Source organism: Mustela nivalis (assembly GCF_964662115.1).
Source record: "Mustela nivalis genome assembly, contig: HAP1_SCAFFOLD_232, whole genome shotgun sequence".
NCBI lineage: Eukaryota > Metazoa > Chordata > Mammalia > Carnivora > Mustelidae > Mustela > Mustela nivalis.
This window is the reverse complement of record NW_028136404.1, coordinates 1,168,143-1,194,240: the sequence shown is the minus strand read 5'-3', so window position 1 is coordinate 1,194,240 and position 26,098 is coordinate 1,168,143. Positions and strand designations below refer to the sequence as shown.

General features: G+C 59.5%; 1 protein-coding gene across 1 annotated transcript in view; it reads left to right on the top strand.

Annotated features, from left to right (window-relative positions):
- Positions 1–2,950: 2,950 nt before the first annotated feature.
- The window catches only part of LOC309857025 (extracellular serine/threonine protein kinase FAM20C-like), a gene marked incomplete at its 3' end in the record, with an annotated part of 65,611 nt that continues 42,463 nt past the window's right edge, over positions 2,951–26,098 (top strand). The window contains exons 1-3 of the mRNA XM_082749925.1: positions 2,951–4,730; positions 6,542–6,720; positions 14,925–15,003. Coding sequence (XP_082606051.1) covers positions 4,123–4,730; positions 6,542–6,720; positions 14,925–15,003 — 866 coding nt within the window. The 5' untranslated portion in view covers positions 2,951–4,122. The remainder of the gene's footprint in view (positions 4,731–6,541; positions 6,721–14,924; positions 15,004–26,098) is intronic.

Here is a 26,098-nt window from a genome sequence, read left to right as displayed (position 1 = left end):
GTGAAGCTGCGTTGTGTTCAACGAAGGGACCACAGGTCGTGTGTATCTGCGTTTCTCTGTCAGTGTGTCCATGCACACACACCGTGAACAGACGGTAGACATTTGCCTTTGCAGTTTCTTAACATTTTCCTTATGGTCAACAGATGGTCAGTTTTCATGGCTATTCCATGTATGCTAGAATATAAATCACGTATTTGAACAATCCAAAATCTCCAAAGTAAAGTCAAGTTTTTTTATGGTTTTATTTGTTCATTTTTGGCTTCTTGACCTGTTGCTTTAAATTAGAACAAAGAAGCTCTCTTTTCCAAAGACCCCTCAGGCGATGGCCTGGTGGCTGCGGAATGAATGAGCCAGAGGCCCCGCCTTGTCCCCCTGCTCCAAGCCACCCCAGGAGTGGCTCAAAGCTAGCACAGAGGACGCTGGTGTCAGCTCTCTGTCTCCTGCGGGGACATTTCTCCCGGTGGTGGGCCTTCCCTGTATAAGTTCTGCTGCCCAGGCCCATGAGCCTGTCCCCCTGCCCACCAAGTCCAGTTCCACGTTGCCTGGTGCCAGTGGACAAGGATTAGAACCACACACCCCATGACGCCTGGACACGGGTCCCAGGTGAAAACCATGACCTTCTCCCTGCCGCCTGCCTGCCCCCAGCTCCCAGAATAGCCTGTGGCCAGGACTGGCCTGTGGTCAACAGCCCCAGAAGCCTCCCTGCTGGGTCCTGGATGAGTAATCCTTAGGAAAACATCAAGGGACTGAGACATGTCGGTGCCAGGACCTTGTGGGTGGGTCCCTCTGGGCCTCCCTCCTGGGCCCTTCTGGAATGTTCTCCAGCCATTTGGGCAGGAAAACCAGTCATCCTCCGCTGCTGAGCCTGCAGCTTCCAGGACAGTCTTTCCCCAGCAGCTCTGCTTTGTCACCTGTTACACCAACCCCAAAGTGTCCTTGTGGTGGGGGTCCCACATCACAGATGACCACTGTTCTGGTTCCCCCGTCCCTCACTCCACAGCCAGCACTGTGTATCTCCTACACTGGCACTCTTCCCTGGCCTCACCTCTGCTCTCCTAAAGGGGCCCTGTATTCAGGGCATCTCCTCGGCCAGCCCAGCTGGGGGCTTCGCACACCCAGGGGAGGTTCAGGGTGGGAGGCTCGCCTCCTTTGTGCTTTAACCAAGACCAAGGAGTGACTGGCAGACTTCTGGGTTATCCTAAGCACTTTAGAGCAAGCAGCATCTCCCCGTGCTGCCTGTCCCCAGGGACCAGCCACAAAGAACCTGAAGGCCTTACATCTACATCCAGGCCCCAGGCTGCTTGCCCCCGCCCCTGGAAAACCCCTCCCTCCACAGTCCTCTGGGACACCATCCCCCTCCCTAGCAGATTGCCTCAGATGGCACCCTGGGGACCACACTCCCGCTGGGGTGTCATCAGAGAACCCAGGGGCCCTGAGCACCTGCTCTGCTCCAGGGCAGAGCTGTGAGCAAGGCATGTTGGGAGGCTCCTACATAGTGAGGCCCATGCATTTTAGGGGAGACCAGCCATAGACAAGAACAGAAGATGTTACTTTCAGGTAGTGGTGGATGTTGCTAGGAAAACAGAGTAGTGGGTCATTGAAACCATCTGGTCAGCAAGACAATGCCTCTTCAAGGTGATAGTTAAGGTGAACCAAGAACTAGGCAAGGGAGCCATCCAGTGGTGAACAGAAGTCCAACTAACACCTCAGCTCTCTTAAGAATCCATGGGGGGGGGTGGTTGGGCATGAGACCCCGGGAGGCCCCCTACATGCTGTCCATGATTCATGGGGTCAGGCCTCCCCACGGCCACCCTGAGGCCACGTCCAGGGGAGGGCTGAGGGGGCCAGAGGCTGCAGAACCCCAAGGCCAAGGGACACACTGTGGGGCTCATGGCTCTGCTCTCCCAGTGTAAGGGGGAGGGGCTCTTTCACCAACCTCCGTCTCATCTTGGACATCACCTCCTTGGCCTGTCCAGGTAACCTTGCCCAAACTTACCTCTTCCGCACACAAATGGTGCAGTGTGGGAGGGAGGAGGAGCTCTTGCCAGGTCAGATCCGCCTTCCCTTCCGGCCCCCTCCCACCTCCAGCTCTACCTTCAGCTCCGGATGGGGCCCAGTGACCTTTCCACTTCATTCGAATGGCTTCAGAGATCTTCACTGCGCTGGCCAGCTGGGCTGGGACACCTCTCCGTCACCAGCATCTGGTGGGTGCCTACTGCATGTAGGGTAGGGACCGGGCCAGACACGGAGGGTCCATGAGTCCCAGGGGAGAAGCACCCTGAATGCAGGTAAGAGGAAACTGGCGTCCAGAGAGGGCAGCACAGCAAGTGGACAGGAAAGAGGGGCTCACTCCCATGCTTCCCCCCCCAACTCAGTCCTGCCAGAGAGGCTGAACATTGGCCGGGCCTCCAGGGCATGGGGCAGACAGATAGCCTGTGTGCTGGGCCGTGGATCTGTTTGGACTGCCTTGGCTGGCCAGGGTCACCTACCCTCCTCACCAGAACTTTAGACTGACATTCACATTAATATTCTCTACTGGGGGCTGGGGGCCCAGAAGAGGCCACGTAGAAGTGCCACGCCCCTAGGCCTGGGTGGCTGATTTTGGCACCTAGCCAAGCAAATGAGACACACACACACACACACACACACACACACAGAGGCCAGTGAGGTGCGGCCTCCGCAAACACCAGGTACCTCTCCGTGCCAAGCGAATCCTAGCGCGGGGGCGCCCGCGCCACCAGAGTCAAGGCGCAGGCGTGTCCCCTTGGTGGGGTGGGGCCCCAGCCTGGAGCAGGAGCCGCTCGGCATCCCCTCCGGATTTGCTGTTTGGGCGAAATACCGAGTTCCTCTCGTCTCTCCGGCGGCGCTGTGGCGGCCGGTCGTCCCCTCCTCCCCTAGGCCCGGTGCGGGGCGCGCAGGGGGCCTCCCGGGGTGGGGGGCACGAGGTCGCCTCCCGGCAGGGAGCTCATCCGGCAGCGCAGACGCCCAGCTGCTCCGGGGAGGGACTTGGCCTGGGCTCCGGCCCTCGGCTCATCTGGGGAGGAGCCCGGAGGCTGCAGCTGGCGGCGGCCGGCCCCAGGCGGGCGGAGGTCCCGCGCCCCGGGGCCTGGCCGGAGAGGCCCCCTCGACAGCGTCCGCGCGCGCTCCCCGTCCTGCGGGAGCCGGCTCGCCGCACCCGAGCCCTCCGGCCTTTGTCTCTTGGGTCTCTCCGTCTTCTCTCGGCCACCAAGGGAAGAAGGCGCCCTCTCTTTAGCCGGCCGGGAGCTGCAGAGGCAACGCGGGGCGCGGCCGAGGGGAGGAGAAAGGAGAGGGAGCGGAGTCGGCTCAGGCCTGGCGGTGACTCGCGGGGCTGCGTCTCCGCCAATCTGCGGGCGCTGACGCGGGGGGCGGCTCCGCGGCTCTCGGATATCTGCTGGCCGGGGCGCGGGGCGCCGAGAGGCTCGGCCGCGCGGGCACTGCGCTCCGGGGACGGCAGCTGCACCTGCCCGGGGACCTCCCCGGCCGTTCCGAGCGCCCCCCAGACCCGTGCCTACCACCTCCTTGTCCCCGCGGCTCTGCGCCCTGCTCCCCCTCCAGGTCCCAGCCTCCGGACCGCTGCGTGAGAGAAACGAGCCTTGCCCGAAGGAGCCGCCCCTTCTCCGCCTGGCCGGCCCGGCGCTTGGCGTGGCCCACGGAGCCGCGGAGGGGACTGCACCGCGCCATCTCCACCGCCACCCACAGGCCGCCGCGCCCTGGCCTAGATGGGCCGCCGCGTCAGGCCCCAGCGCGCCGGATGAGCGCAGAGACCCCAAGCCGGCCGCTGAGTGCGCGGTGCCTCACCCGGCTGCGCACCCAGCTCCGTGGACCAGGGCCTCTGGGCCCGGCCGCTGAGGGCGCGGCCACTCCGAAGAGACGAGAGGGTACGGCCAGAGATGGCCGGGCGAGCGGACTCTTTGGCGGTGGGCGCCCTACACGTGGTGTGGGCGGGGGGACAACCCTGGAGCTGGTAGCTGTCCGACGCCAGATGGACCTTGACCTGTGCCTCGGCACTGCGTTCGTGCCAAGCCGAGGCTAGCTGGGGCACCGGTGGAGCGCGCTCTGGGAGGGCGCCCGGAGTCCCAGGCCGCGCTCTCCGGCGCGGCCATGAAGATGATCCTGGTGCGCAGGTTCCGCGTGCTCATCCTGATGGTCTTCCTGGTGGCCTGCGCGCTGCACATCGTGCTGGACTTGCTGCCCAAACTGGAGCGGCGCGCCGTGCGGCCCTCGGGGGAGCCCGGCTGCTCGTGCGCGCAACCCGCGGTCGAGGCGGCGGCGCCTGCCTGGGCCAAGGCGCGGGGCCGCCCGGGGGAGCCCCCTGCCGCCTCCTCCGCAGCCGGCGACGCGGGCTGGCCCAACAAACACACGCTGCGGATCCTGCAGGACTTCAGCTCCGACCCTTCCTCCAATCTCACATCCCACTCGCTGGAGAAACTGCCCGCGGCAGCCGAACCCGCCGAAAGCGCCTTGCAGGGGCAGAATTCCGGCGGTCCCCGGCCCCGCGATCCCGCGCACCGGCCGCTGCTCCGAGACCCCGGACTCCGTCGGTCGGCGCCGCCCCCTGGCCCCAGCGGGGACAGCTCTCTCCTGGCCCGGCTGTTTGAACACCCACTCTACCAGGTGCCGGTTCCACCGCTAACGGAGGACGACGTCCTCTTCAATGTGAACAGCGACATCAGGTTCAACCCCAAGGCTGCCGCGGAGAATCCTGACTGGTGAGTGAGGCGGAGGGCAGCTCAGGGTGGGTGCTGGCAGGCCCCACACCGTCAAGGAGCTGTTAATCTGTGCTCGCCTTCCCAGGAAATGGCCTTGCACATCCCAGGCCTCGTTTAAAGAGGCCCAGGGGCTCGGGAACCGGCAGGAACCCCCCTGGCAGAGTGCTCAACCCCCACCCCAGCACCCCTCTCCAGCAAGGGAGGTTTGTGGAGCAGGAGAGCATGCTGCCTCTTGCTCAGGGCAGTGCCTTTGTCTCCAGAACGACTGCCTCCTTGAGAAGGGCTGCTGGGTGGTTTGGGAGCTGCTCCCTGTGGAGTCCAGGGAGGGTCGGTGCTGACTCTGCGGGAGGGCAGGGTGGCCTGCAGGGTCCCTGCGGGGTCCTGGCTCCCGAAACTAAGTCAGGCAGTGCATGCACAAGCTGGCAAGGGAGTGAATGGGAGGGCCTGTCCCTAACCTTACCCTGGGGAGGTGCTGGCGCCAAGCTTTCAGATGCTCGGGGACATTACTCTGGTGGACACGTCAGGAGAGTCTGCAGAAGCCTAATGAGTCTTGTAAGCTGGTGGCTGAGAACAAAATTAGCAGAGGGGCGTGCTGGCCCCAGTGAGGCATAACAAAAGGGTTCTCCCAACCGGGGTGCCCAAAGCAGCTGCCCTTGGAACCCTGCCATCTGTGTTGGGTGACATCTTCATAGAAGGGGAGAAGCATCCTCAGGAGCATCTCTTTAAACTGTCCTGGCTTAAACCCTTCCCCCTGGCCCTCCTCAGCCACACAGACCAGCATGAGCCCATGCTGCAGCCTGGAGTGAAATATTAACTAGCAGCAAGGCCAGAACAAATACCTGCTGCAGGTAGATATCACCCCTGCCATGCAGGGGGAAGGCCGTCGCATAAAAATCCTTTCTACCCTGAAATTTGACCAGGCCCAGGCTTTTCCATCTAAATACACCAAAGTGTTTGGTGGCCTCTGAGCTTTGTGTGCTGGCCAGGTTCAAGGAAATGCTCAGAAACTTGAGAATCAGAGCAGTGGGCCAGGCTCAGGGCTCCTCACAGGAGAGACAGAGCCCAGGACTGGGGGTCCAGGATGTGGCCCCTGTGGGAGAGGACTTGGGGCCAGAAGGATCTCGTCTGCAGGTGGGTTGGAGCTAAGACAAGTTCCACTTTCCGTTTGGCTCAGCAGCAAATAGGCTCTGTCTTCCCCCAGAGGGGCCCGTTGCCTCCAGAGATGTCAGGGCCATGTGGGCGGCAGGTCCTGACTTCGGGTCTCAGCTGGAGCGAGTGCCTACCTCTTTCCTCGCTCCCCACCCAAGACTGCTCTCGTTAAAATCAAATTTAGCTTCTTGCATCATTTCTCCCTTTGGTTGTTGGAAGCAAAACAGAGCGCCCGGGGAAGGTTTCTGACAGGCGGGGTGTGTCTCCGGCGTGCACACGGTTCGTGGTCAAAGATGGCTCGCTCATCTGTCCCCAGGAAGAGCTGACAGCCTCTCAGACCCCAAGCTGACATCACACTTGTTGGGCTGTTTCGTGACCCCAGGGCAGACGCGGTAGGGCCTGGCACGGACGCTCTGGGTCGGTCTTGATTTTAGTTATAGCTGTCTGGACGTCTCCTGACGGTAAGTGAGAATTACAGTTTAGATATGTTATTAGTTAGTAGAACAACAGCTGCAGAAAAAGTAGGGACGTTCGCAAGGTCCTGTTTGGGCAGAGGCATCTGTGAACACATCAACGTTTGTCTGGATCCACAGTTAGAACCTTGGCTTTGGAACGACTCCATTCTTTCCCCGCTGATTCTGGGTCCTCTGCATGTCCTGTAGGCCACGTGAAGGCACTGAAAATGAAGACTTCTTGCCCACGGGGGAGGCGGCTGTGGACTCCTACCCCAACTGGCTCAAGTTCCACATCGGCATTAACCGGTATGAACTCTACTCCAGGCATAACCCAGCCATCGAAGCCCTCCTGCGCGACCTCGGTGCTCAGAAGATAACCAGTGTGGGTAGGTGCCCTCCCCGAGCTTCCCGAGGGCGTCAGGGTGCTGGGGGCTGGCTGTCCTTTGCAGGGCAGCTGGGGAGCCATTGCACCTTGATGGAACGTTATCTCTGGAGTGACCAAAACGGGCAGTCTTCTAGAGGGACACGCCTGCAGGGCCTCGAAGGGAGGGGAGGGACACCCTCGATGCTGTCCGTGTGGTCCAGGGGCTACCGCTGCCCTCGCTAGGTCAGTGAGGGAGGGACAGATGCCGCACAGCCCTTCCTGCTACGTTCTGCTTATCCACCCGAGGAGAGGCACTTTCCGGAGGACAGGTCTCCCCGCTCCAGGGGTGAAAAGGGGGCTTGTGTCCCTGGAGGCCGGGGCCACTCCCTCAGCACAGCAGGGAGACAGGGCAGAGCTCCACCAGCTGCTCCTTCAACTTCCTGAGCACTGGCAGGGATCAGGGCTCAGCTCTGTCTCAGGCAGAGGCCTGTTCACTTAGTACTTCAGAGGCCACATTGCTGAGCACTTTGAGATCTGCTGAACTGGACAGAAAAAAGGCATCCAATTACTGATTTCAGGGAAATGTGTCCCCAGTGGTTTCAGAGCGTGGAGGTTCGGTGCCATTGTTCCTGGGCCTGTAGGCGATTGCCTGTGAAGGTCCGCATTAGTCACCGGTGGCTTGAGGAGGCAATGAGGGACGGGCTGTGGAAAGAACAGTCCTGGGGGCTTTGCAGGGAGCTGGCCTAGGGACACACAGCCAGGAGTGGGGTGGACGGAGGCCAGCCGGGGTAACGTGAGGGTAGATCCTGTCCCCTCCCAATGTGTAGAGCGGGCAGTCAGACTCCATCTCCTTGGTATTCCTCTAAACAACACTGATGCCGCACGGGTCCCCGTGTCCTGGGGCTTCGTCCACTCGCTGAGACAGAGGAGTGCAGCTGGCAAGTGGGTTTTCCAGACGTCTCTCAGCACTATTTTTGGCTCTTTCTGCCCAGTACTGAGCTGTCTCTGGGGCACCTGCCTGGCTATGTGGCTTCTGTCTAGCGCGTGATCGCCCCCGTTCGTGAAGGGGAGTGCGCAGGAATAAGCCGGGGTATCCTTTCTTAGCTGATGCACAGGAGGGGTCTGAGCATCTCCCCAGAGCCCAGGCATCCCCGGCCCTCCCCGTGTGAAGACCAGACTCCCTCCTGCCCTCCCTGCAGACGCCACAGCCTTCTGGGGGTGCTGGGAAGCAGTCTGTTTGCACGACAGAGATTGTCCCATGGACAGGCACGGCCGGGGTGCCCCCCTTCACTCCTGAGAGTAGACAGGGCCATTAGAGAAGTATCCAGGGACTTGACCGACTCGTTCACCTGTTCAGCAGCTTTCCTCGGACACCCCTGGCCTTGGAGACCCCTTTCTGGGTGGTGGGTACGAGCATGAATGAGCCTCAGTAAGACGTCTCTGCTGACCTGAGAGGCCCGGGCAGGGGGACAGGAAACAGAGACGCGGTAAGGAAGACTAAATGCCTTGAACACGATTCACGTGGCTCTGGAAGAGGTATGGAGCCCCTTGTCTAAGAAAAGACGTCTGACCGGGGCTTAAACAAAGTGTAGGCGTTAGTCATGCAAGGCAGCAGGGCGGGGCTGGGCTTTCTGGGAAAACAAGAGCAATGTTTGAAACTTTAGAAATGGTTTTCAGGGAAGTACAATGTTACAAGATCCCGCTCCACAGCTGTCCGTGGCTCCCCTCTCTGCCTCGGTTTCCCTATCTGTCAAGTGGGCTTGTGGCTGCTCGGGTACCTTGCATTTGTTCTGATAAGACGGTGCCCGTGACCAAGCTTATAAGTAGTAACTAGATCTTTGCACCCTGTGCATGCCGGGTCCCCACTCAAGGGCAGGGTCTGGGGTGGACACGGGGCTGCGGGGATTCCCAAACGTGGCCAAGTTCACCGTAGCGCTCAGGGAACAAACAACCTGCAGCTGTTTGGAAGGTGAAAACAGAGCCCAAAGAGCATCCCTGCCAGTAGGTGTCGGTGTGCGGGGAGGGTGGAGGGTTTCGGGGGCAGGCCAGGGCCTCCTTGACCGCAGCAGCCTGTGCGGACGAGCCTGTGGAGGCCTTTACCCCGCTCTCCCTGCTGTTTCGGTGAGCTCCCCAATGAGTTTGCGCTTGTGAAAAGGCCTGGTCCACAGGGAGCAGCAGGGGAGGGGCCAGCCCTGGGCTGGGCTGCGGGCATCTCTTCGCGATGCACGCTTTCCAGGCTGTGTCTGCCTCCGCGTCCAGTCGGATGTTTGACCCAAGCCCCTGCTGGAGACAGCAGCCCCTAGTGGGCCCTTGGCTTAGCAGAGCTGGCCGGGCCAGTTTGGAAAGGGAGGCCCTGCTCCCAGCTCAGGTCTCTGTCCCCTTACCGTCTAGCTTCAGTGGTCCCTAGGAGGGGCGAGCCCAGAAACACCGTTGGGACCGGGAACGGCGCCTGCAAGTTTTCCAGAGCTTCCTGCCGGAAGAGTCCCGCTCACTCTCCCCATTCAGAGCCACTGGATCCGCATGGCGAAGCCCGTGTGGCCTCCGGTACAGCAGCCGCTGCGGGCAGGTTTATTTATAGCCGGGCTCCTGGCTGCTCTGTAATGGCCGTTCACTGCCTTTAAACAGGCTCGGGACGTTATCTACCTCTGTTCAGCCTGAGATCAGGCACGCGGCGCCTTTGGCTCCGGCCAGGCATCATTAAGTAGCTCTCGTGCACAATTACGGGTGCAAAGGATGAATGACACAATTAACTGCTTTGTAACAGGGATTGCTGGAAAGGGAAAAGAAGTCACACCGACTCGGAGAGGACTCAGACGGCCTCTGGCTGAGAGATGCCACCGCTGTTCCCCCCGGGTTGGGACACAGCTGTGGCAGGGCCTGAACAAAGGAGCTGTGGTCCCCAGGACCCGAGTCCTGGGCGCTCACCCATCTAGCTAGCATCCAGGACTGACGGTCACAAGCTCCCGGGGACAGCGACTGCGGCTGGGGCAGCCTAGGGCGGGCAGCTGCCTGAGGGCCTGGGTGCCGCCCTAACTGGTTAGAGGCCGGCTCCTCAGGAGGGCAGTTCCAGCCCCAGAGAGCTCACAGTCCCCCTCCCACCCTGGGTGGTGGCAGTGGGTCCCAGTCTCCAGGTCCTGGCTCTCCCGCATGGAGGGGCGGGGGCGACAACTGAAAATGCTCAGTTTGACGGAGGCACTAGGTCCTCTGGGAGGAAGGACACAGACCACCCCAGACCGACGGGAGGGAAGACTGCAGGCAAGGCAGGCGGAAGGTGACAAATAGCTGGGCGCCTCCTCAGTTTTCCCTGCAACCGTCTAGTCCAAGATCAAGAACAAAAGCCCAGTCAAGGGCCCTGGGCACCTGCTTTCTCCATCTCCAGCAGACAACAGCTGGGCTCTGCTGGGTGTGTTCCCATGGTGTTCCTTCTAGCTCCAGGGAGGGTGCCGGATGCCTGCTGGGGCAGTGCCCTCTTTCCTCCCTTAAGTCAGTTTAATTATCATGATAAAAGTGAGCGGCCACACAGCAGTCTTGAGAGGGGCGGGAGGGGGGGCAGTGCAGTTACTGTTCCAGCATCCTGGGCGTGCATGCGAGGGACTGACGTCTGGTGGAGGCCTGACAAGGTCTCACAGCAGGCCGAGCAGGAGGACCCCAGCCCTCAGAGTCTCCTCCAGTCCCTGGCTCGTAGCAACCCCCGGGGTGTCTCCCAATGATGGACAGATAGACACACACTGTGCTGCTCTCTGAGGGCCCATGTCTCTCAAGGCCCAGGGGCAGGAGAAGGGGCTCTGCATGGTACCCAGGGCTCTAGAACACTGTGATCGGGGGGAGGCGTCTGGGGTGGGCAAGGAAGACCACGGCTGACCTAAGGGCTCCTGGCATCACATCCCCCAGATCTGAGCCATCCTGGGCCTTGAGACAAGGCAGGGCTGGGAAAAAATTCAGACCACTTGCCTGGCCATGATCCCTGAGGACAGGCATGGCTCACACTTCTCAGAGGAGGTGACAGAAGCCCCCCACGGGTGGCCTGGCAGTGCCTTACACGTGGGAGTGTTTGCGTGGGCCACCAGTCTCTTAAGCAGATTTCTTTCCTTTAAAAGAGGTGGCTCACCAAAACATGGGTTGGGGGTTCCTGTTAGAAATGGGGAGCCTGGCGATGCTGATCCTGGCTTCCACGGGAAACCAGTTGCTGAGTGATTCAAGTGACTTGTCCCTTCCAGTACCGAGGTGTGCAACGCGGGATGAACTAAGGACAGAGCCCAGCGTCCCGTGTCTCCCAGCGCTCACGCCTCCTTGGTGTGGTGCCATCAAGTTCCCCGGCCGGGATGGCACCCCTTTTCCTTTTGGGTCTGTCTCTCTTCTCCTGGGGCTGCTCTTGGTGCTTGGTTTACTCGACCCTTCCTAGGAGGACCCTAAGAAATGCAGTTCCCATTCTGGGTCTTCTGAGGGGAGCTGTGTTCTGGGGAAAGACAGCAAACTCTCCGGTGTCCAGATGTCTTAGTGCTCATGGCATACAAATATGCAAACATTAGCATATTAGTTCTGTTAGTGTGTGTGAGCGTGTATAACTACTGGTGCATGTCATTAATGATCGGTAGTCCGTGCTAATTGATACCATATATGAACGCGTAGCTGGCAGATATGGCTCTGGAGGGACAGCAGGAAAGACAGAGCCGACATCCGTGGTCTGGATGGTGGGATGTGCCTGCAGGAGGCAAGCAGGGGAGGGGAGAGCGTATATGACAGGTGCCCTCCATGGGGCTTGAGGGAACCAGACCCCCAGTTAGGTGCCCCTCGTGGGTGCTGGTGATTTGAGGACAGTGAGGCCCAGATTTGGGTGGGGCCGTGGAGATGGAGAGAAGTTGGCTGATGGGGCTTGTTTGGGGTGAGTGTCTTCTGGGGACGTGGCCACTGGAGGCCTTAGCGCGTCCACGAGCCCACAGTGGGCTCACTGCTCAGTCAGGTGCCCCCCAGGGAAGAGGTTAGCCATGTTTCAACAGGCCTCTGTCCCCTGAGAAACATGGAGACCCAACCAGGTGAGGGAACATCCACCAGCTCTCACACGGGACCCCTGCTGCACACCTGGCTTCTCCCAGAAGTTGGCCTCCGCTTCCACGGCCTCTCTCCGACACGGGTGCAGGCCAGATTTCTCAAGTCTGACTTCAGGAAGAAACCCCAAACTCACACCCTCCTTCTCAAGGGCTGGTTAGGGTCCAGGCTCTGCCACCGGGGCCCTTGGCCCTAACCCTCTCCCCAGGCCCATTGGTGACAGCAGAGCCAGGACATTCACCCCAAGCACAGACCTGTGGGAGCATCTGCCTCCCACCCATCCCAGAGGAACACTTGGCCTTTGCCATGACTGTTGGCCATTTGCATGTGGGCTTTGCCCGTACCTGATTTCCAGGTGTCTCCAAGTTGTCAACCCCAGCTTGGCAGAGTGAATAGTGGCCCCGAGTGGGAAGGCACATGTCCCCAGACAAGAGAAAGGTGGTGTCCAGGGCCACTAGCAAAAGCCTGGCCTTTGCAGATGCTAAGGCCCATTAATTTCTAGTTACTTGCCTGGTCCGTGGAGAGGAACTGGTAATGCAGCAGAAAACACAGGTCAGCAGGGCACTCAGATCTGCTTCCAGAACAAGAATGACTCAACCGACCAGATTTGCATAATAATTTATTATTCAAGAAAACCAGGATTGCAAGCCCTGGAGAGAGCTGATGTGCTGTCCCCGACAGCACATGTGTGATCCCAGTTATTACATGGAAATGGGGACATCGAATGGGGCTTAATCAGGCCACTAATTTTCTTAATGATCACTTCTGTTTTCATCTTATTAAGAAACGTAATAAATGTTCATTGTTGAAATTTAGAAAGCACAGATAAGGGAAAAAAGGAAATTAGAACCCTCTGTGGTTCTGCCCGTGGGGGGTGAGCACTGGGCTGGGGCTGGGGCTTCTTAATTGGGCATCCAGATTTTCTCACGTGCTTGCATACACACCTTCCAGAAAAGGCAGCTCACAGAGCACACACGCTTCCTAAGCTGCTCTGCTTAATGATAAGATAAGGAGCAGTTTGCCACATCGTTCGAGAGTCTCTGCTCTGCTTAATGATAAGATAAGGAGCAGTTTGCCACATCGTTCGAGAGTCTCTGGTACCGTTATGAGGACTACGTAGCATTCCCTCTGTGGGATTCCCCGTGCATTGTACTTCTCCGTGGGATCCCCCCTCCCAAGGGCTGCGCCTTTTTACCTTATTTCCAGTGTTCTGGAGCAAAGTGGAATTTTTCGGGGGTTGGGGGTTGTTTTCTGAGGCTGCAAGAGCCTCCCACAGACCCAAGTCACATACTGGTCTAGGGCACCGGTGCCCTCAGCTCCACCTGCTGGACCCTGAGACCAGGGCGCGTCCGAGGCAGCCAGGCTCTCCCGGCCACAGACGTTGCAGAGGAAGGAATGAGCAAGTGGCTGGGTCGGGAGCCCAGGAGTGGGGCTGGGCCTTGGCCCTCCCAGAGGCCACGAGAGCCACCCAAGATGCTCAGGGAGCTCAGGACGCAGTCCCATGACAGTCTTGAACAGGCCATGGGCCCTGCCCCATGCCCCATTCTAGATGCTTCACGAGCATTACCCGCTTGCTGGCGGTAGCAGCCTCTCGAGGCAAATGTGATGGTCCCCCTACCCCAACTCCGCTTGCTCTAGCTGCGTATGGTCGACCTGTAGAACTGACAGATTAAGTCATGCATTATCCTTACGTGTCTTGACATTCACCACGGCGCCATGAAGGGGGCCAAGCAGGCACCGAGCAGGCACCCACCCCCATGTGGCTCCCGCAGCATGGCGCCCCTCATTCATCGCTACTCACCTGGCCTCAATCTTCACTTCCATGCACGTTCCTCCCCATCCGTCACTGCTCTGGCTGGAGTCCACCTAGGTTCCTCTCTTCCCTCCACACCCCACACCTACCACCACATGGTTCCTTGGACCCCCTGGTATTTCTTTAGTTTTTCCATTTCCCCCATCTCTGCCATCCAAGCCACCGGTGTCCACTCTGGCTGCCTTAGCCTCCTTCCCCCGGCTTCCACCTTCCATCCTCGCAGCCAGCCCCCTCTGTGGTGGGGGACGGCATGGGCCTGGTTCCTGGCTGTTCTGCTGCCCAGCGCCGACCACTCCCTCCCTGTGGAAAGGACCCACTTCCTTCCTACCCACTGGGCTGGATGGACCTCAGGACCTTCCTTCAGGCTGTGAATGTGCCTGGCTCCCTCCTTCTTCAAATCCTGTGTGTTCGGGCCACCCTCTGTCCTCGCTGAGAGCGGCGTAAGTGTCACCTCCCCAGAGAGGCCTTTCCGAGGGCCCCTCAAGCCTGCTGCCCTCTTGCACAGAAGCCTGAGGTCATCTCCATGTTTACACTTTACAGTCTGTCCTGCCACACGGGCGCAGACTCTGGTGGGGATACCTTGCCTGTCCCTTGTTCCTCTGGCAACAGTGGCACAGCTGGTGCCTGGCATGGAGGCAACAGGCCGTGTGGCCCATTTCCCACGGTCTGGAGCCCTCACCATGTGGAGGTGCGGCAGGCGAGCCAGCTCAGCTCCTGAGGGGGCCACAGTCCGGGCCCAACCTCTCACCCCACGGTTCATGGAAACCCTTGAGTGTGCTCCTTCCTTCAGCTCCATCAGCATAAAGGAGAGCCACAGTCTGGGGGGAAGAGCAGACATTTTCAGGAATTCTTTAGCCTCTGAGCTGGCGTGGCAGGTGAGAAGCCACCATGATGCTTTTGGAGTCCTCCATCCCCCATAGCATCCATGTGGAGCGCCCTGTGATGAGTGGGGCCTTCGGTCTCCTCAGACTAACCCCACTCAGGCTTCCTGTAGAATCCCAGAAACTCAGACTGGGCAAGCAGTGGTGTGGGGTGGGGCAGGTGGGTGAGTAGGTCATGCAGGTGTCTGGGCAGGGGAGGTGTTGCCGGTGGGCGCATGTACGTGGCCAGCCTTCCCAGAAGCTGCCCTCTGGCCGTGGCTCAGACCATCTGAGAGATTCTGCCCCAGCATCTGATGTCAGGTGGGAGTGTGTATCCGCATTATTGCAGGAAACCCCAAACTTTCCAGGCAGTATGGGGGCCCTCAGCCACACCCAGAGGTCCAGGTGGGGCTGTGGGACCAGGGTGGGAGCTGGTCTCACTTGCCCACAGAGGGGGGAGTCTGCACGCAGCAAGTGACCCCGTGTCTCTTTCCCTCTTCCTTGCAGCCATGAAGTCGGGGGGCACGCAGCTCAAACTCATCATGACATTCCAGAATTATGGGCAGGTGCTGTTTAAACCCATGAAGTAAGTGCTGGGGACCAGTTGGGACGGGGGTGCCTGGTGCCGAGACGGGTCTGGAGGGAGCAGCACCAGGTTTCTGGCGGAAAATGCAGCGTTTCCTCCCAGAGGTGTTGTGGGCTGAACTGTGGGGGACTGCTCTGGGCTTTCTCCCCCTCGAGGCAAGTGAGCAACCCAGGGGTCCGGCCCCCCAGCCCCTCCTCTCCCTGGTGTCCCCAGTCCTCCCTCTCCCAACCCTCATCAGATCATTCCTACCCCGGTGAGCTTTAGTGTTGTAAACAAGGAACCGAAATACAGACACCAAAGAATGCTCCTAAAGAAGGTGACTTTGGCCTCTCCTGCATGGCTCAGGGATCAGGCGACTTTTTCTATAAAAGGCCCGCCAATAGGTATTTTAAGTCTTGTAGGCCATATGGTCTGTGTCTCAGCTCCTTGGGTCTGCTCTCTGAGCCCAGAAGCAGCCAAACAATGGCTGTCAGTAAAGCTTTATTTATAAAACTCGCAGGAGCTGGATTGACCACCCCCCCCCACCGACTGTAGTTTCCTGTTGCATAAAGTAGAGACCATGCTACCAAAATAATTAAGGCCTTCAGTGGCACATGAAAATCTGTTCCTGGTGGAGGAGTATTTGAAAGCCAGGCTACCTCAAGAAAATTCACGAGGAACATCCATGTTCTTCTTCTTCCTTTTTTTTTTTTTTTTAAGATTTTATTTATTTATTTGACAGAGAGGTTACAAGTAGAGAGAGAGAGAGAGAGAGAAACAGGCTCCCTACTGAGCAGAGAGCTTGATGTGGGGCTCGATCCCAGAACCCTGAGATGATGACCTGAGCCGAAGGCAGAGGCTTAACCCACTGAGCCACCCAGGCACCCAGCATCCACGTTCTTGATGACCATCCTGATGATGCCAGGGCTCGGGTATCCCATTGGGGCCCAGGTTGCTCCACCATCTCCTGGGAGGGCCAACAAAGCCATTTGTGTGCTGGCTAGAGGGAGTTCATTGCATTTAAAGTGTGGGTTGCACCCTCAAGTGCCCACAAGGACCATGCAAGTTGTGTGAGCCTGCTGGCAGGGGGGAGGGGGCCGGCAATCTGCCAGGCACGGACTCCACCGGAAGGGGCAGCTGCCTGTGTTCACCAGATCTTGACCATCTGTCCTAATATGCAATTTTCAGGATAAGCTCTCTTTTCATAATAATGGCTCTCTTTTTCTGCTTAACTTTCAAATTTCAAAAATGGTGGTAACTAATTGAGAAGCATCCCAAATGCCTTGGAGGCCACACAGAATACAACTGCTAGTTGGTAACTTGTGACCGAAGGTATGATCTTGGGTCCAGGGTGTTTCTGGGACTCTTGCTCCCTTTCCTTGGGACCGACGTCCTGTCAGGGTCTTCCCTGAGGGTCCTGTCTGGGATTGGGGCTGCCTGGAGTCTGGAGCAGGTGGGGTGAGAACATCATTCACACAGGCGAAAGGAAGGACAGCAGGACAGGTTGGAAGCCCAGGACTGTGGGAATCTGAGGCAGATGCCCGACGCCAGGATGTGGTGAAGCCACCCCTGCTACTATCAGGGGTCCGTGAGCACAGGCACCTCCTTCCCCTTGTCCATGCAGAAAGGGAGGTTCCCATCTCCTCCAGGAGAATTAGTAGAGAAAAAGGAGCTGCGATGGGCTTGGCGGTCACAGGAAGACGGCTGGATGCAGGTGTGTGGTCAACCAGCTCTCCTCAGGAGAGATGATTGGGGCGGGGTCCACACAACTGGAGGGTATGCAACCTAGGGCTGGGTGTGGGTTCCTCGTGGAATATTCTGGAAGGAAACAAGGCCTGGGACGGGCATGGGCTCTTCGTAGAACTTTCCAGCTTCCTTGGGCTTCTTTGTGGTTTTGGCTCCACTGTTGAGGGGAGACCGTTGGGAGGCTGCAGCCTCTCACAGGGAGGCTGAGGCAGGAGGGCTGCTTCCGGGTTGCTCGATGCTCACATCCCCCCCGTGGGATGACCTGTGTGGGCTACCATTACCAGCAGTACTGGTAATGCTGCCAAGAGAGCAGCAGGGGCAGTGTTCACGGGCCGCGGCAGCAGTTTCCAACAGGCCCCGCAGAGGCCGGTGCACCCCGTGTCTTCATGACTGGCCTTGGTTCTTGTTGTAAGCGTCACAACCTCCAGATTCTTGTGGAACAGGTGTGCTTTCCAGGGCTGAGGGCATGTGAGTGTGTTACACAGCATCTCCCAGCCCCATGACGACTCTACCAGGGCCTCCCCACTCTTCTAGGCCTTTCTGTGGCCCTCACTCTCAATGTTTCTCTGGTGTGCATGTGCCACGGGTGTGGTGAGCACTGATGGGGGGAGTGGGCATGCCCCCTTTGCTGCCACAGAGCCCCATAGAGGCTGCTGCAGCTCCAGCAACATGGGTCAGATCCAGAGAGTCTGGGTGGATGAACGTATGCCAGAGGATCTGAATACGATGAGCGTGTTTTACTAAAGAGACAGACCCCCCCACACCCACACGGGGCCAGAATTAGCAGGAAATACTCAGTGGGCCTCATGGCTGAAAGGTCATGCTAAAGTAGCTGCCAGGGACAGGCCTCTCTCTCTCCCCTTCTAGAACATCTGCCAGCCGAAAACCTGATATTAAACAGCTTAATATATCTCCTTGATGGCAAGGTGGCTGTTTTCTGCTGTGTGAGTGATGGGAAAATTACCCAGGATGGAAAGGCTAATTTTTGCTTCTGTGCCTTCATTTGGTGAGTCAGGGATCTGCTGTGTTCAGGAGGAAAAGGGAAAGCGTTCACCTTGTCTGGTGCTTTGCCTCCCCGAGGTTATCCCTGGAAATGGGAACCGGGGCCCCTAGGATATCGGACCCTGGTCCCAGGAACCTGGGTTAGCCTGAATGTAGCCTTGTGTGTCCTTGTAAGAGGGGAGCAGGGATTTGTCCCAACACCCGCAGCTGGCCAGCTCCTGCCTCAGCCTGTGAGTGGGGCCAAGTCTGTCCTTTAGAGTAGATAGTCAATGGTCAGAGCATTCCAGGGATAACAGTTACATGCAAAGGGCCTGGGGCACCAAAACAGGCTCCCTCAAGTTCTGCCGACTCTCATCACAATGGACAGATGGTAGAAGTGGGACTTGGGTGGCAGCAGGTTGGGGGGGAAATCGTGATCCTAGGTGCGTTGGGGTGCCGTGGGGTGCCCTCAGGGCGAGCAGGAGTGACGTGAGCCACGTTGTTCCTGGTGATCAGGGAGGAGACACTGGTGGGTTGTGCTTGTGGACATGCCCTGGATGGGATCCCCTTAGGCAGGAGGTCCGGGGGGTTGGGGATCACCCAAGCAGCCACACTAGGTCCTCATCTGGGGAGGGTGTTGGTAGGGAGCCCTGGTGAGCAGGGGGCCCGGCACAAGGGAGCCGTGGCTGCCTGCTGTGTGTGCCAGCACGGACACACGTGTTGCCCGCTGAGGGTGCTTGCCCGGACACCTGCAGATGGGCTTCCTGGGAGCTCCTCCCGGGCGTTCCCTTCTCTCTGCTTCTGTCCTGCAGGGTGTGGCGGGCAGTGCTGTTCCCTGATACACACAAAGTTTAGGTGTGGCCCTCCTCTGTCTGGGCCTCAGTTTCCCATCTGCAGGGAACTCAGGGGGCCCCTAGCTCTGCCTAAGATGCCCGAAACAGCTGTGTGACAGCTGTCTGTGCCCCGAGCAGTCCCCCAGGGGCCCCTTCCCCAGAGTCCGACCTGGCAGTTGGCTGTCGCTTCTGTTCTGGCTCTGGTTTGCCTGGTCTCAGTCCCCGTGCTTGCCGTGTGGCACCCACTGACTGGGCCAGCGTTCAGCACCCTCCCACCCCTCCCAGGACTGCACGCCTCCTTCCCTCTCCGTCAGCCCAGAGGTGTGGTAGTGGCAGCGGCAGCAGCAAGGGGGAAGGACCACGGGTCCTTGCTGCTCCCCGAGGCATCTCCCCTGAGCCGCCTCCCCTGCCACGCTGCTCCAAGGGGGCTGGGGGCGCACCTGCTTCCGGCCAGCCTGGAGAGGGCATGCAGGGCTTGCCGACCCCTCTCCACCAGCTGTTCTCAGGCGTCAGTGGAGAGAATGGGGCCCAGCCCACACTCCACGCAGCCTCCCACATCAGAGCCTTTCTGGGGCGCCATGGGGCTGATTCAGGCCCATGGACCCGAGTGCACAGCCTGAACCAGGCCTCCCGCTTGCAGGCTGAGACCTCTCTGACTGACTGCGATCTGGGGGGGGACGGGGACACTTCGCAGGCTGTCATGAAGGTGGAGGGAGTGACTCCGCACACACAGCTTAGATCATAGTAGGAGCTGGATACGGTTGGCTTTGCCTCCCCCGCAGGCTTCGGTAAAAAGCTGCCAATTTCCTCTATTTTTAACCAAGCCCAAGCTTTCTGTTTTCCCACAACTTAAAGAACACTGAGATGTTAATAGTGACGGGGGAACTGGGCGGGGGTGGGGAGCCTGCTTGTAAAGGAGGAAGGGAGGGGTTCTGCTGTGTTGAGGACGAACTTGAGCGTGGAAGTCACAGCTGTTGGGAGCCAGGACCTTTCTGGGGCCCGGGGGACTGTTCCTGCAGCCAGACCTCCAAGCCTGCACACAGCCTCCCCAAGTCCCCAAGAAGCTGGGCACCTGACTGGCTCCGAGTCCCTGGGCCCGTCCCAGTACCCAGAGCTGGAGCCGTGTCTGACCTTGGGAGGGGGAATCCCTTAAGAAAGAACCCAGCACTGGCCATTTCTACCTGTGTGATTCTGCACCTGCCTTTTCCCCTTGGCTGACCTCAGACTTCCTTGTCATTAAAATGGGGACAGGGATGGGAGCCTGGGGTGGGGGTGCTACTTACTAGATTCCACCTCTCTTTGGCTTCTGGGAAAAGAGAGGCACCTTCTCCCCAAATGTTCTGCGTCAGTTCCTCAAAGTCTCAGAAATATCGCGGGGATGGCATGACCAAATCTGAGGAAACGGACCGGATTTCATAACTGTTCCAAGATTGCTAAATCCCATGTCCTTCCTGCTGCTTCAGGGCTGCCAGCGGCTCCGTATCAGTTCCCTGTGCTTCTGTGGCAGGTTACTGCAAATGCAGGGGTGTGAAGCCACCTGAACCGTCCTCCCGCAGGCTCGGAGGTCAGAAATCTCAACGGGATCTGCCAGCTGTGTTCCTTCTGGAGGCTCCGGGAGATCATGTGTTTCATTGCAAAGGAAGGCCTTAGGCAGCCTCTTGAAGCTGGAGGAGGGGAGGAAACAGCGTGTCTCCCAGAGCCTCTCTTCGAAGCCACCGCTGTGGCCTCTTCAGCCATGAGACCTCCCTCTGCTTCCTTCTTATAAGAACCCTCCAGATGACATTACCCACCCTCCACCCCAGACAGTACAGGATCATCTCCCCATCTCTAGATCCCAGACATAATTCCATCTGCAAAATTCCTTCTGCCCTTTAAGGAAATTCAGACCAGAGATTTCCTGGGAGAGTCCAACATAGCAGTCATTCTCACTTAAGTATAAAAATGCATGATCAGCTTTATGGTGCTTCCTTTCCAGCAAAGGGACGGAGTTTGGGTGTGGTCAGCTCTGGAGACGGGAAGAGAAGGAATGTGGAAGTCTGGGAGGCCCCCAAAACTGGCCCTGAGCAGCTCCTTGACAGGTTTAGCAGGCCTGGCATAGGATGCTCTGAGTACCCCTGGGGGCTGCCTCCACTGCCTGCATTCTCGTGGCCTGTGCGACCCAGTACGCTTGTCTGCCTGGGTGGAGGTGTGAGGTTTTAGGAACTTCCTAGAGAGCAGGACTGAGACCTTCCCGGGATCCAGGCCTCCGGAATTCACCAGGCTCTGCCCGTCTTTCCACCCTGACCCTCCATCACTGCTGCCAAGGCTTTTCCCTGAAACCGTGCGCTTGGCTGTGGTTTGTGCCTGATTCCTTAGCCGCTGTTTTCCGAAGAAAGTGAGTGTACACTTTTCCATTTCCCCGCTGCTCAGGCCTGCCCAGGGCTGGGGCGGTGCGGGGGTGGGGGGCGCACTCTGACCTCAGCAGCTGTCGGTGTGGTGGGTGGCTCCCAGGTTCTGACTGCTCCGTGTATGGGGGCAGTGACCCCCAGGAGGGTGACCAGACGGGGAGGCTTCTCCTGCCCCTGGGCCCGTTGGAGAGGCTGCCGCCCGCCCCCCAGCCCTCTCAGTCCGCAGGAAAGGACGGCGACTTGCTGGCTCTGTGCTCCCAGGTACCCAGTGTTCTAGGAAACGCTCGTCCTCAGCCCGGTCTCCCCACCCCTCGCCAGGGCAGGCACATGCTCTGGGTGCCTAGCCAACCCCGGGGTGTCTGATAGCATCTTCTTTCCACATTTCCATGCCCCACACTCCAGGAAGAAGGCCGGTGCCCCAGGCAGGCCACGCCCTTCATCTGCCCTGCACCGAGGCTGGCTTCCTCCACGACACCTGGAGGAAGGAGAGGCTGCCCGGTAACTGGGTTCAGCTGAGTGCAGTCTCCCGCCCGTGCAGCGTGCTCAGTACTTTTCCAAAGGGTTTTCCCTAAAAGGCCAGTCGGCCGCAGCCCCTTCAGCTCTCCAGCACCGCCCGGGATGTGGCAGGAAGCGGGCGGACCTCGCCACCGAGGGCACCATGTCCCATCTCCTCCTGGTCCCCACTCCACACAGATGCCCCCATGCTGTCCCCTGCTCCGTGGCCCGGGCCAGAGAAGAGTCCCCGTGCCCCCTGCCCCATGCCCCCAGCTCTCAGATCCCCCGAGTTCTCCTCTCTGGCTGGTCGGGGCTCCCTGCAGGAGTCCTGCTGATGGCCCATGTCTCGGCACCCGAACATGCAGGTGGCAACCAGCTGGGTGGATCCTGCGCGCCTCCTTCTGTCGCCGGGGGTGCAGAGCTGGCAGATTTCCACTCCCCTTGTTGATCTGGGCATGGACACTCAGCAGGAAGACCAGCAGGGAGCCAGCCTCGTCCTCCCTGAGCACCCCACCTGCCCGTCCTGGGCCTCTTCTGGCCATTGTTCCTACTTCAAGCTCCCCCGTGTGTGGGAGTCCTGACCACTCTGAGGACAGGAGCGGGGTCCGCTGGCCACGCCCAGAGCACAGAACCCCCTCCCAGGCTGGGGAAGCTGAGGGTGGGGGCTGAGCACAGTCCCTCAGCACCCCCGGTGGCCTTGGGGAGCCGGGTCTGCATGGGGCTGATCTAGCCCTTTGCTCCGGCCCACAGGCACCGTGTTTGCAACAAGCAAGCGGGAGGCCCACACTGGAGCCCACCCTCCCCTTCAGGTGTCTCCTGAGTTCCCTGCTCCATCCTTACCAGCACTGATTAAGCGGGGCCCCTGCCCAAGTTGCTCACAGCCTGAAGGAGCCTTAAAGCCACTCACAGGCGTGTCACACATCTGGAGACGCACCCAAAGAACACAGAGGCCCCGGGAGCACCTCGGAGCCTCTAGGAGGGGAGATGAGCCCTGAGCGCACAGACAAAGAGCACTTCATCTCCACTTCTCCACCCTTCCGGGTCGTTCTGGGGAGGGGCATTGGGAAGCTAAGACGGCCAAGCCGAGGCCTGTGTGTGGCCTCGGGGCAGAAGACAGAGCTGCTCCTGGTGTGAACAGCTGGAACGCAGAGGTCGAGGTCGCTGGAAAGCCCTGGGGTGGGAGATGTGAGGGCACCAGAAACTGTTCTGGAACCTGGTCACAGAGCCTCTGGGCTTGGCTCTTCCCGGAGTGGCAGGGCCCAGAACCACCTGCTTTCCAGGTGTGTGACCTGATCGGAGTGGGGGGCTGGCGTGAGGGAAAAGGAAGCAAAAGCCAGAGTTGGCAAATAGAAGTGCTTCCTCTTTAGCCTCACAGCTAACGCCACTGCACGTGGTGCTGGTGGTGGTGATGAAGGTAGAAACTGAAGACGTGCGGGTGGGAGAGCTCGGGGCCGCAGACCGATTTGTGTCCATTCCCTGTTCTTCCTCTACCTGTTCCTTTGTTTATCGTCCGCCTGTTCTGAAGCAGGCACGCGGCTCGGCCCTCCTGCCCCAGGCCCTGCAGACCGTAATCTAAGGTAGCAGTGCCCTGTTCTTCCACAGAAGGCCCCAGCCGGGGAAGCCTTGCCGGGCTGCCCGGGAAAGCCCGTGGGGCTGAGGCCGATCTTGGGGAGCATGGGGGAAGCAAGCCCAGGCACAGAGCCCCGCACAGGCAAAGGTGCAGAGATGGAGAAGTCCTGAGTGCTGGGTCTGGGAGAGGTTTGTTGATGCTGGAGGCGGCAGGGGTGAGGAGAGAGGAGGGCAGAGCCGAGGAGGGGGCCAGGAGGTGTCTGGTGGCAATAGTCGGCGTAGGGAGTAGGCACCAAGGAGATGGGGAGATGAGACGTGTGTTGGGGTGAGCCTGGCCAGCACCCTGGGGCTGCCTGCTTCCCCCACCCCCGCCCCCTCGGGGCTGCTTCCTCTGCTTCCCTCCTGCACGGGCCCTTGGCAGGCTGATCTGGCTAGGAGGCCGTGGGACTGAGCATTCAGGAGCCGAGGTCCGGCCACGGAGTGTGCAGTGGGGCTGCCCCCAAAGGCCTGCCTGCCTCTAGGCCAGGAGTGGGGCAGGGGGCGGGGGGATGGGCCAGTCCCGTTCCTCCAGCTTGAGCCTGGAGTCTCTTCCCCCACAAGGAAATGAAAAGATTGCTTCCCGCCCCCAGAGGCTTCTTCATGGGAGGCTGGCTGTGCCAGAGAAAAGGCAGTGGACAGGGTCCTAGTTCTCTCTGAGACCCTTCTGACAGCCTGCGCCGGTGAGGGGGCCCGCACGTGTGTGTGCACGTGTGTGCACATGTGCACATTGGTCTGCAGCAGGCCCCACCCACAGTGACCCTCAGCGTCATCACTAAGCCCGCTGCTCCCTGGGTCTCGGTGGCCCACCTACGAGGACAAGGCTTTGGGGGCCCTACCGGTGTGTGCCCGACTGGGCCTGAGGACCCTAGTTACTAGTGTGTGTGTCCCCACAGACGGCTGGCAGTGGACCTCTGCCTACAGAGCCCCAAGAAGCAGCTGTTCCCACTCCCCCATTCGGGTATTGAGCTGGGCCTGGGGACACGCCTCTTCTGTGGGGCAGCTGGGGGAGAGGGGATGTGGATGCGCGGTGCCCTGTGGGGCCACACAGGCACAGGTAGGGAGAGGCCTCTGAAAGGACAGAACTATACCAGAGGGCCTTCCTGGAGGCGGTGGCCACAGGTGGCCTTCTGACTGAGAAGGTGGAGGGAGGGATGTCCAACCTGCAGAGCAGGCAGAGCCACATCAGGCCAGGGACCCCCGGGGTCAAGTGCATGCGCATGGCCCTGGAGAGGTGAAGCAGAGAGACAGGCCAGCAGAGAAGGATCTGGGCCCAGTGTCCTACTCAGGTGATGACAGACACACACAGAGGGACAGAGGCACTAGAGAGGCCTCATCCACTCGAGCTGCCTGCCCGGGACAGCGGCCAGAGCCAGGCCGGCCTCTTTGTGTTCAGTCAGTACGGAGCACACACTCGGGCACCTTTCGAGTCCCTTGTGGCCACATGTGGACTGGTGAGATGGAGAACATGCCCATCCCCACGGAACGTGCTTGGACAGTGCTGGGCAGGGGCCAGGGACAGAGGCCGCATCAAGAAGCAGGCTCAGCCCCGCAGGACAGTACCCGCAAGGTGGGGAGGTCCACGAGGATCGCTGAGCCCACAAGGTGGGGAGGTCTGTGCTGCCCAGCAAGGCCAGCCACAGGGCCTGAGTGGGCATCATTCAAGTCCCCATCTTGCGGGCTGCATCCCATGTGAGGCCCTTGGCCCTTGGTTGTCCCCATCCTGTGTTTGCAGAGCAGGGAGGATCCCTGGCATTTGGTAAATCCTTACCAGCTCGAGGCTGAGCTGTATCCATGGCCCAGCCTAGAAAGTGCCTCCTGTGGACACTGCCCCCACAAGTGCAGGCGGGGGCACAGAACACACCTGGATTTTGTGCCAGGAGCGTGTTTGCCCTGACACGATTTTGCACATCCCCGGATTGCTGAGGTCCAGCACTTGTTGTCATCATGGGTCCTTGCTGCTCGGGTGTCTGCTAAGTACCTGTGTTTACAGAATGATAGTCCCCCTTCCAGAGAGCCCTGTCCGGTGGCCAGGGCAGAGGGCTACGTGTTAATCCTGGGGGAGGGGCTGTCTGCAGCTCACTGTGGGGCACAGATGTCAGACTCAAGGGGGTCCTAGAGTTCATTTGTCTCCTGAGGGGGAGACCTGGAGGCAGGGAGGTCGTGGGTCGTGCCAGGGCTGCACACAGAGCCAGCCTGAGGAGACTCGGCTGTGCTCACCGCCCCCCACCCGCAACATGCTACAGAGGCGTGGGGCAGCGGCTGGGACCGGGCTCTGGGTTTGTGGTGGGCCATCGTGGACTGGAGCACAGCGTTGCTCTAGACAGAGCCTTCCTGTCTGCTTGCCAGTCCAGGAGGGTCCAGGATGAGCCTGGACATCTTTGCTGTGGCATCAGAAAAAGTAGTATGAAAGCGTTTGCCTTTGAGCAGGAGCCAGAAATGGGGCCAACCAGCAGTTCTCGCAAGTTCAGTGTGATAATGTGGTTCGAACAAAATGGGTTACTGTAGTCAGTATATAGCTGCAGGCCTTGTCAAGGTCTTTACAGTGCTACTGGGCACTGTTGAGGCCCCAGAAGGTGCTCCAGTATGCATGTTACCCAAACTCCAACCTCTCTGAGGACTTATTTTGTGCTACAAGTCCCTGGGCAGGTGAGACACACAGTTGGGAATGCTGACTTATCCACTGGGAGACACGAGGGAAAGATGGTTCCAGGAAGGTAGAACAGTCGAGCAAAGGCAGTGGGTGTGGGAGAGCAGGAGACAGCAGGTGGTGCTCCCTCAAGCTCAGGGGAAGGGGAAGGGGCAGGGGCAGAGGGAGCTGACTGCAGTCCTAACCAGCCGGGGCCCTGATGGAACTTTGGAAAATGGATCACCTCCTGTAGGGCTCAGAAGTGGCCCCAAGAGAGCCTCCCTCGCACCCTCGCAGGGGGGGCTGTCTGGGCAGGTGGACTGCTGGATGGCTGAGAGTGGGCTGAGGGAGCCTCTGTGCAGCCTGAACCTGGCCCCCAGCTCACGCCCCAGGAAAGTCCCCTCATTCTGTGTGAGGTGGTTCCTGGCTGCCCCAGCTCC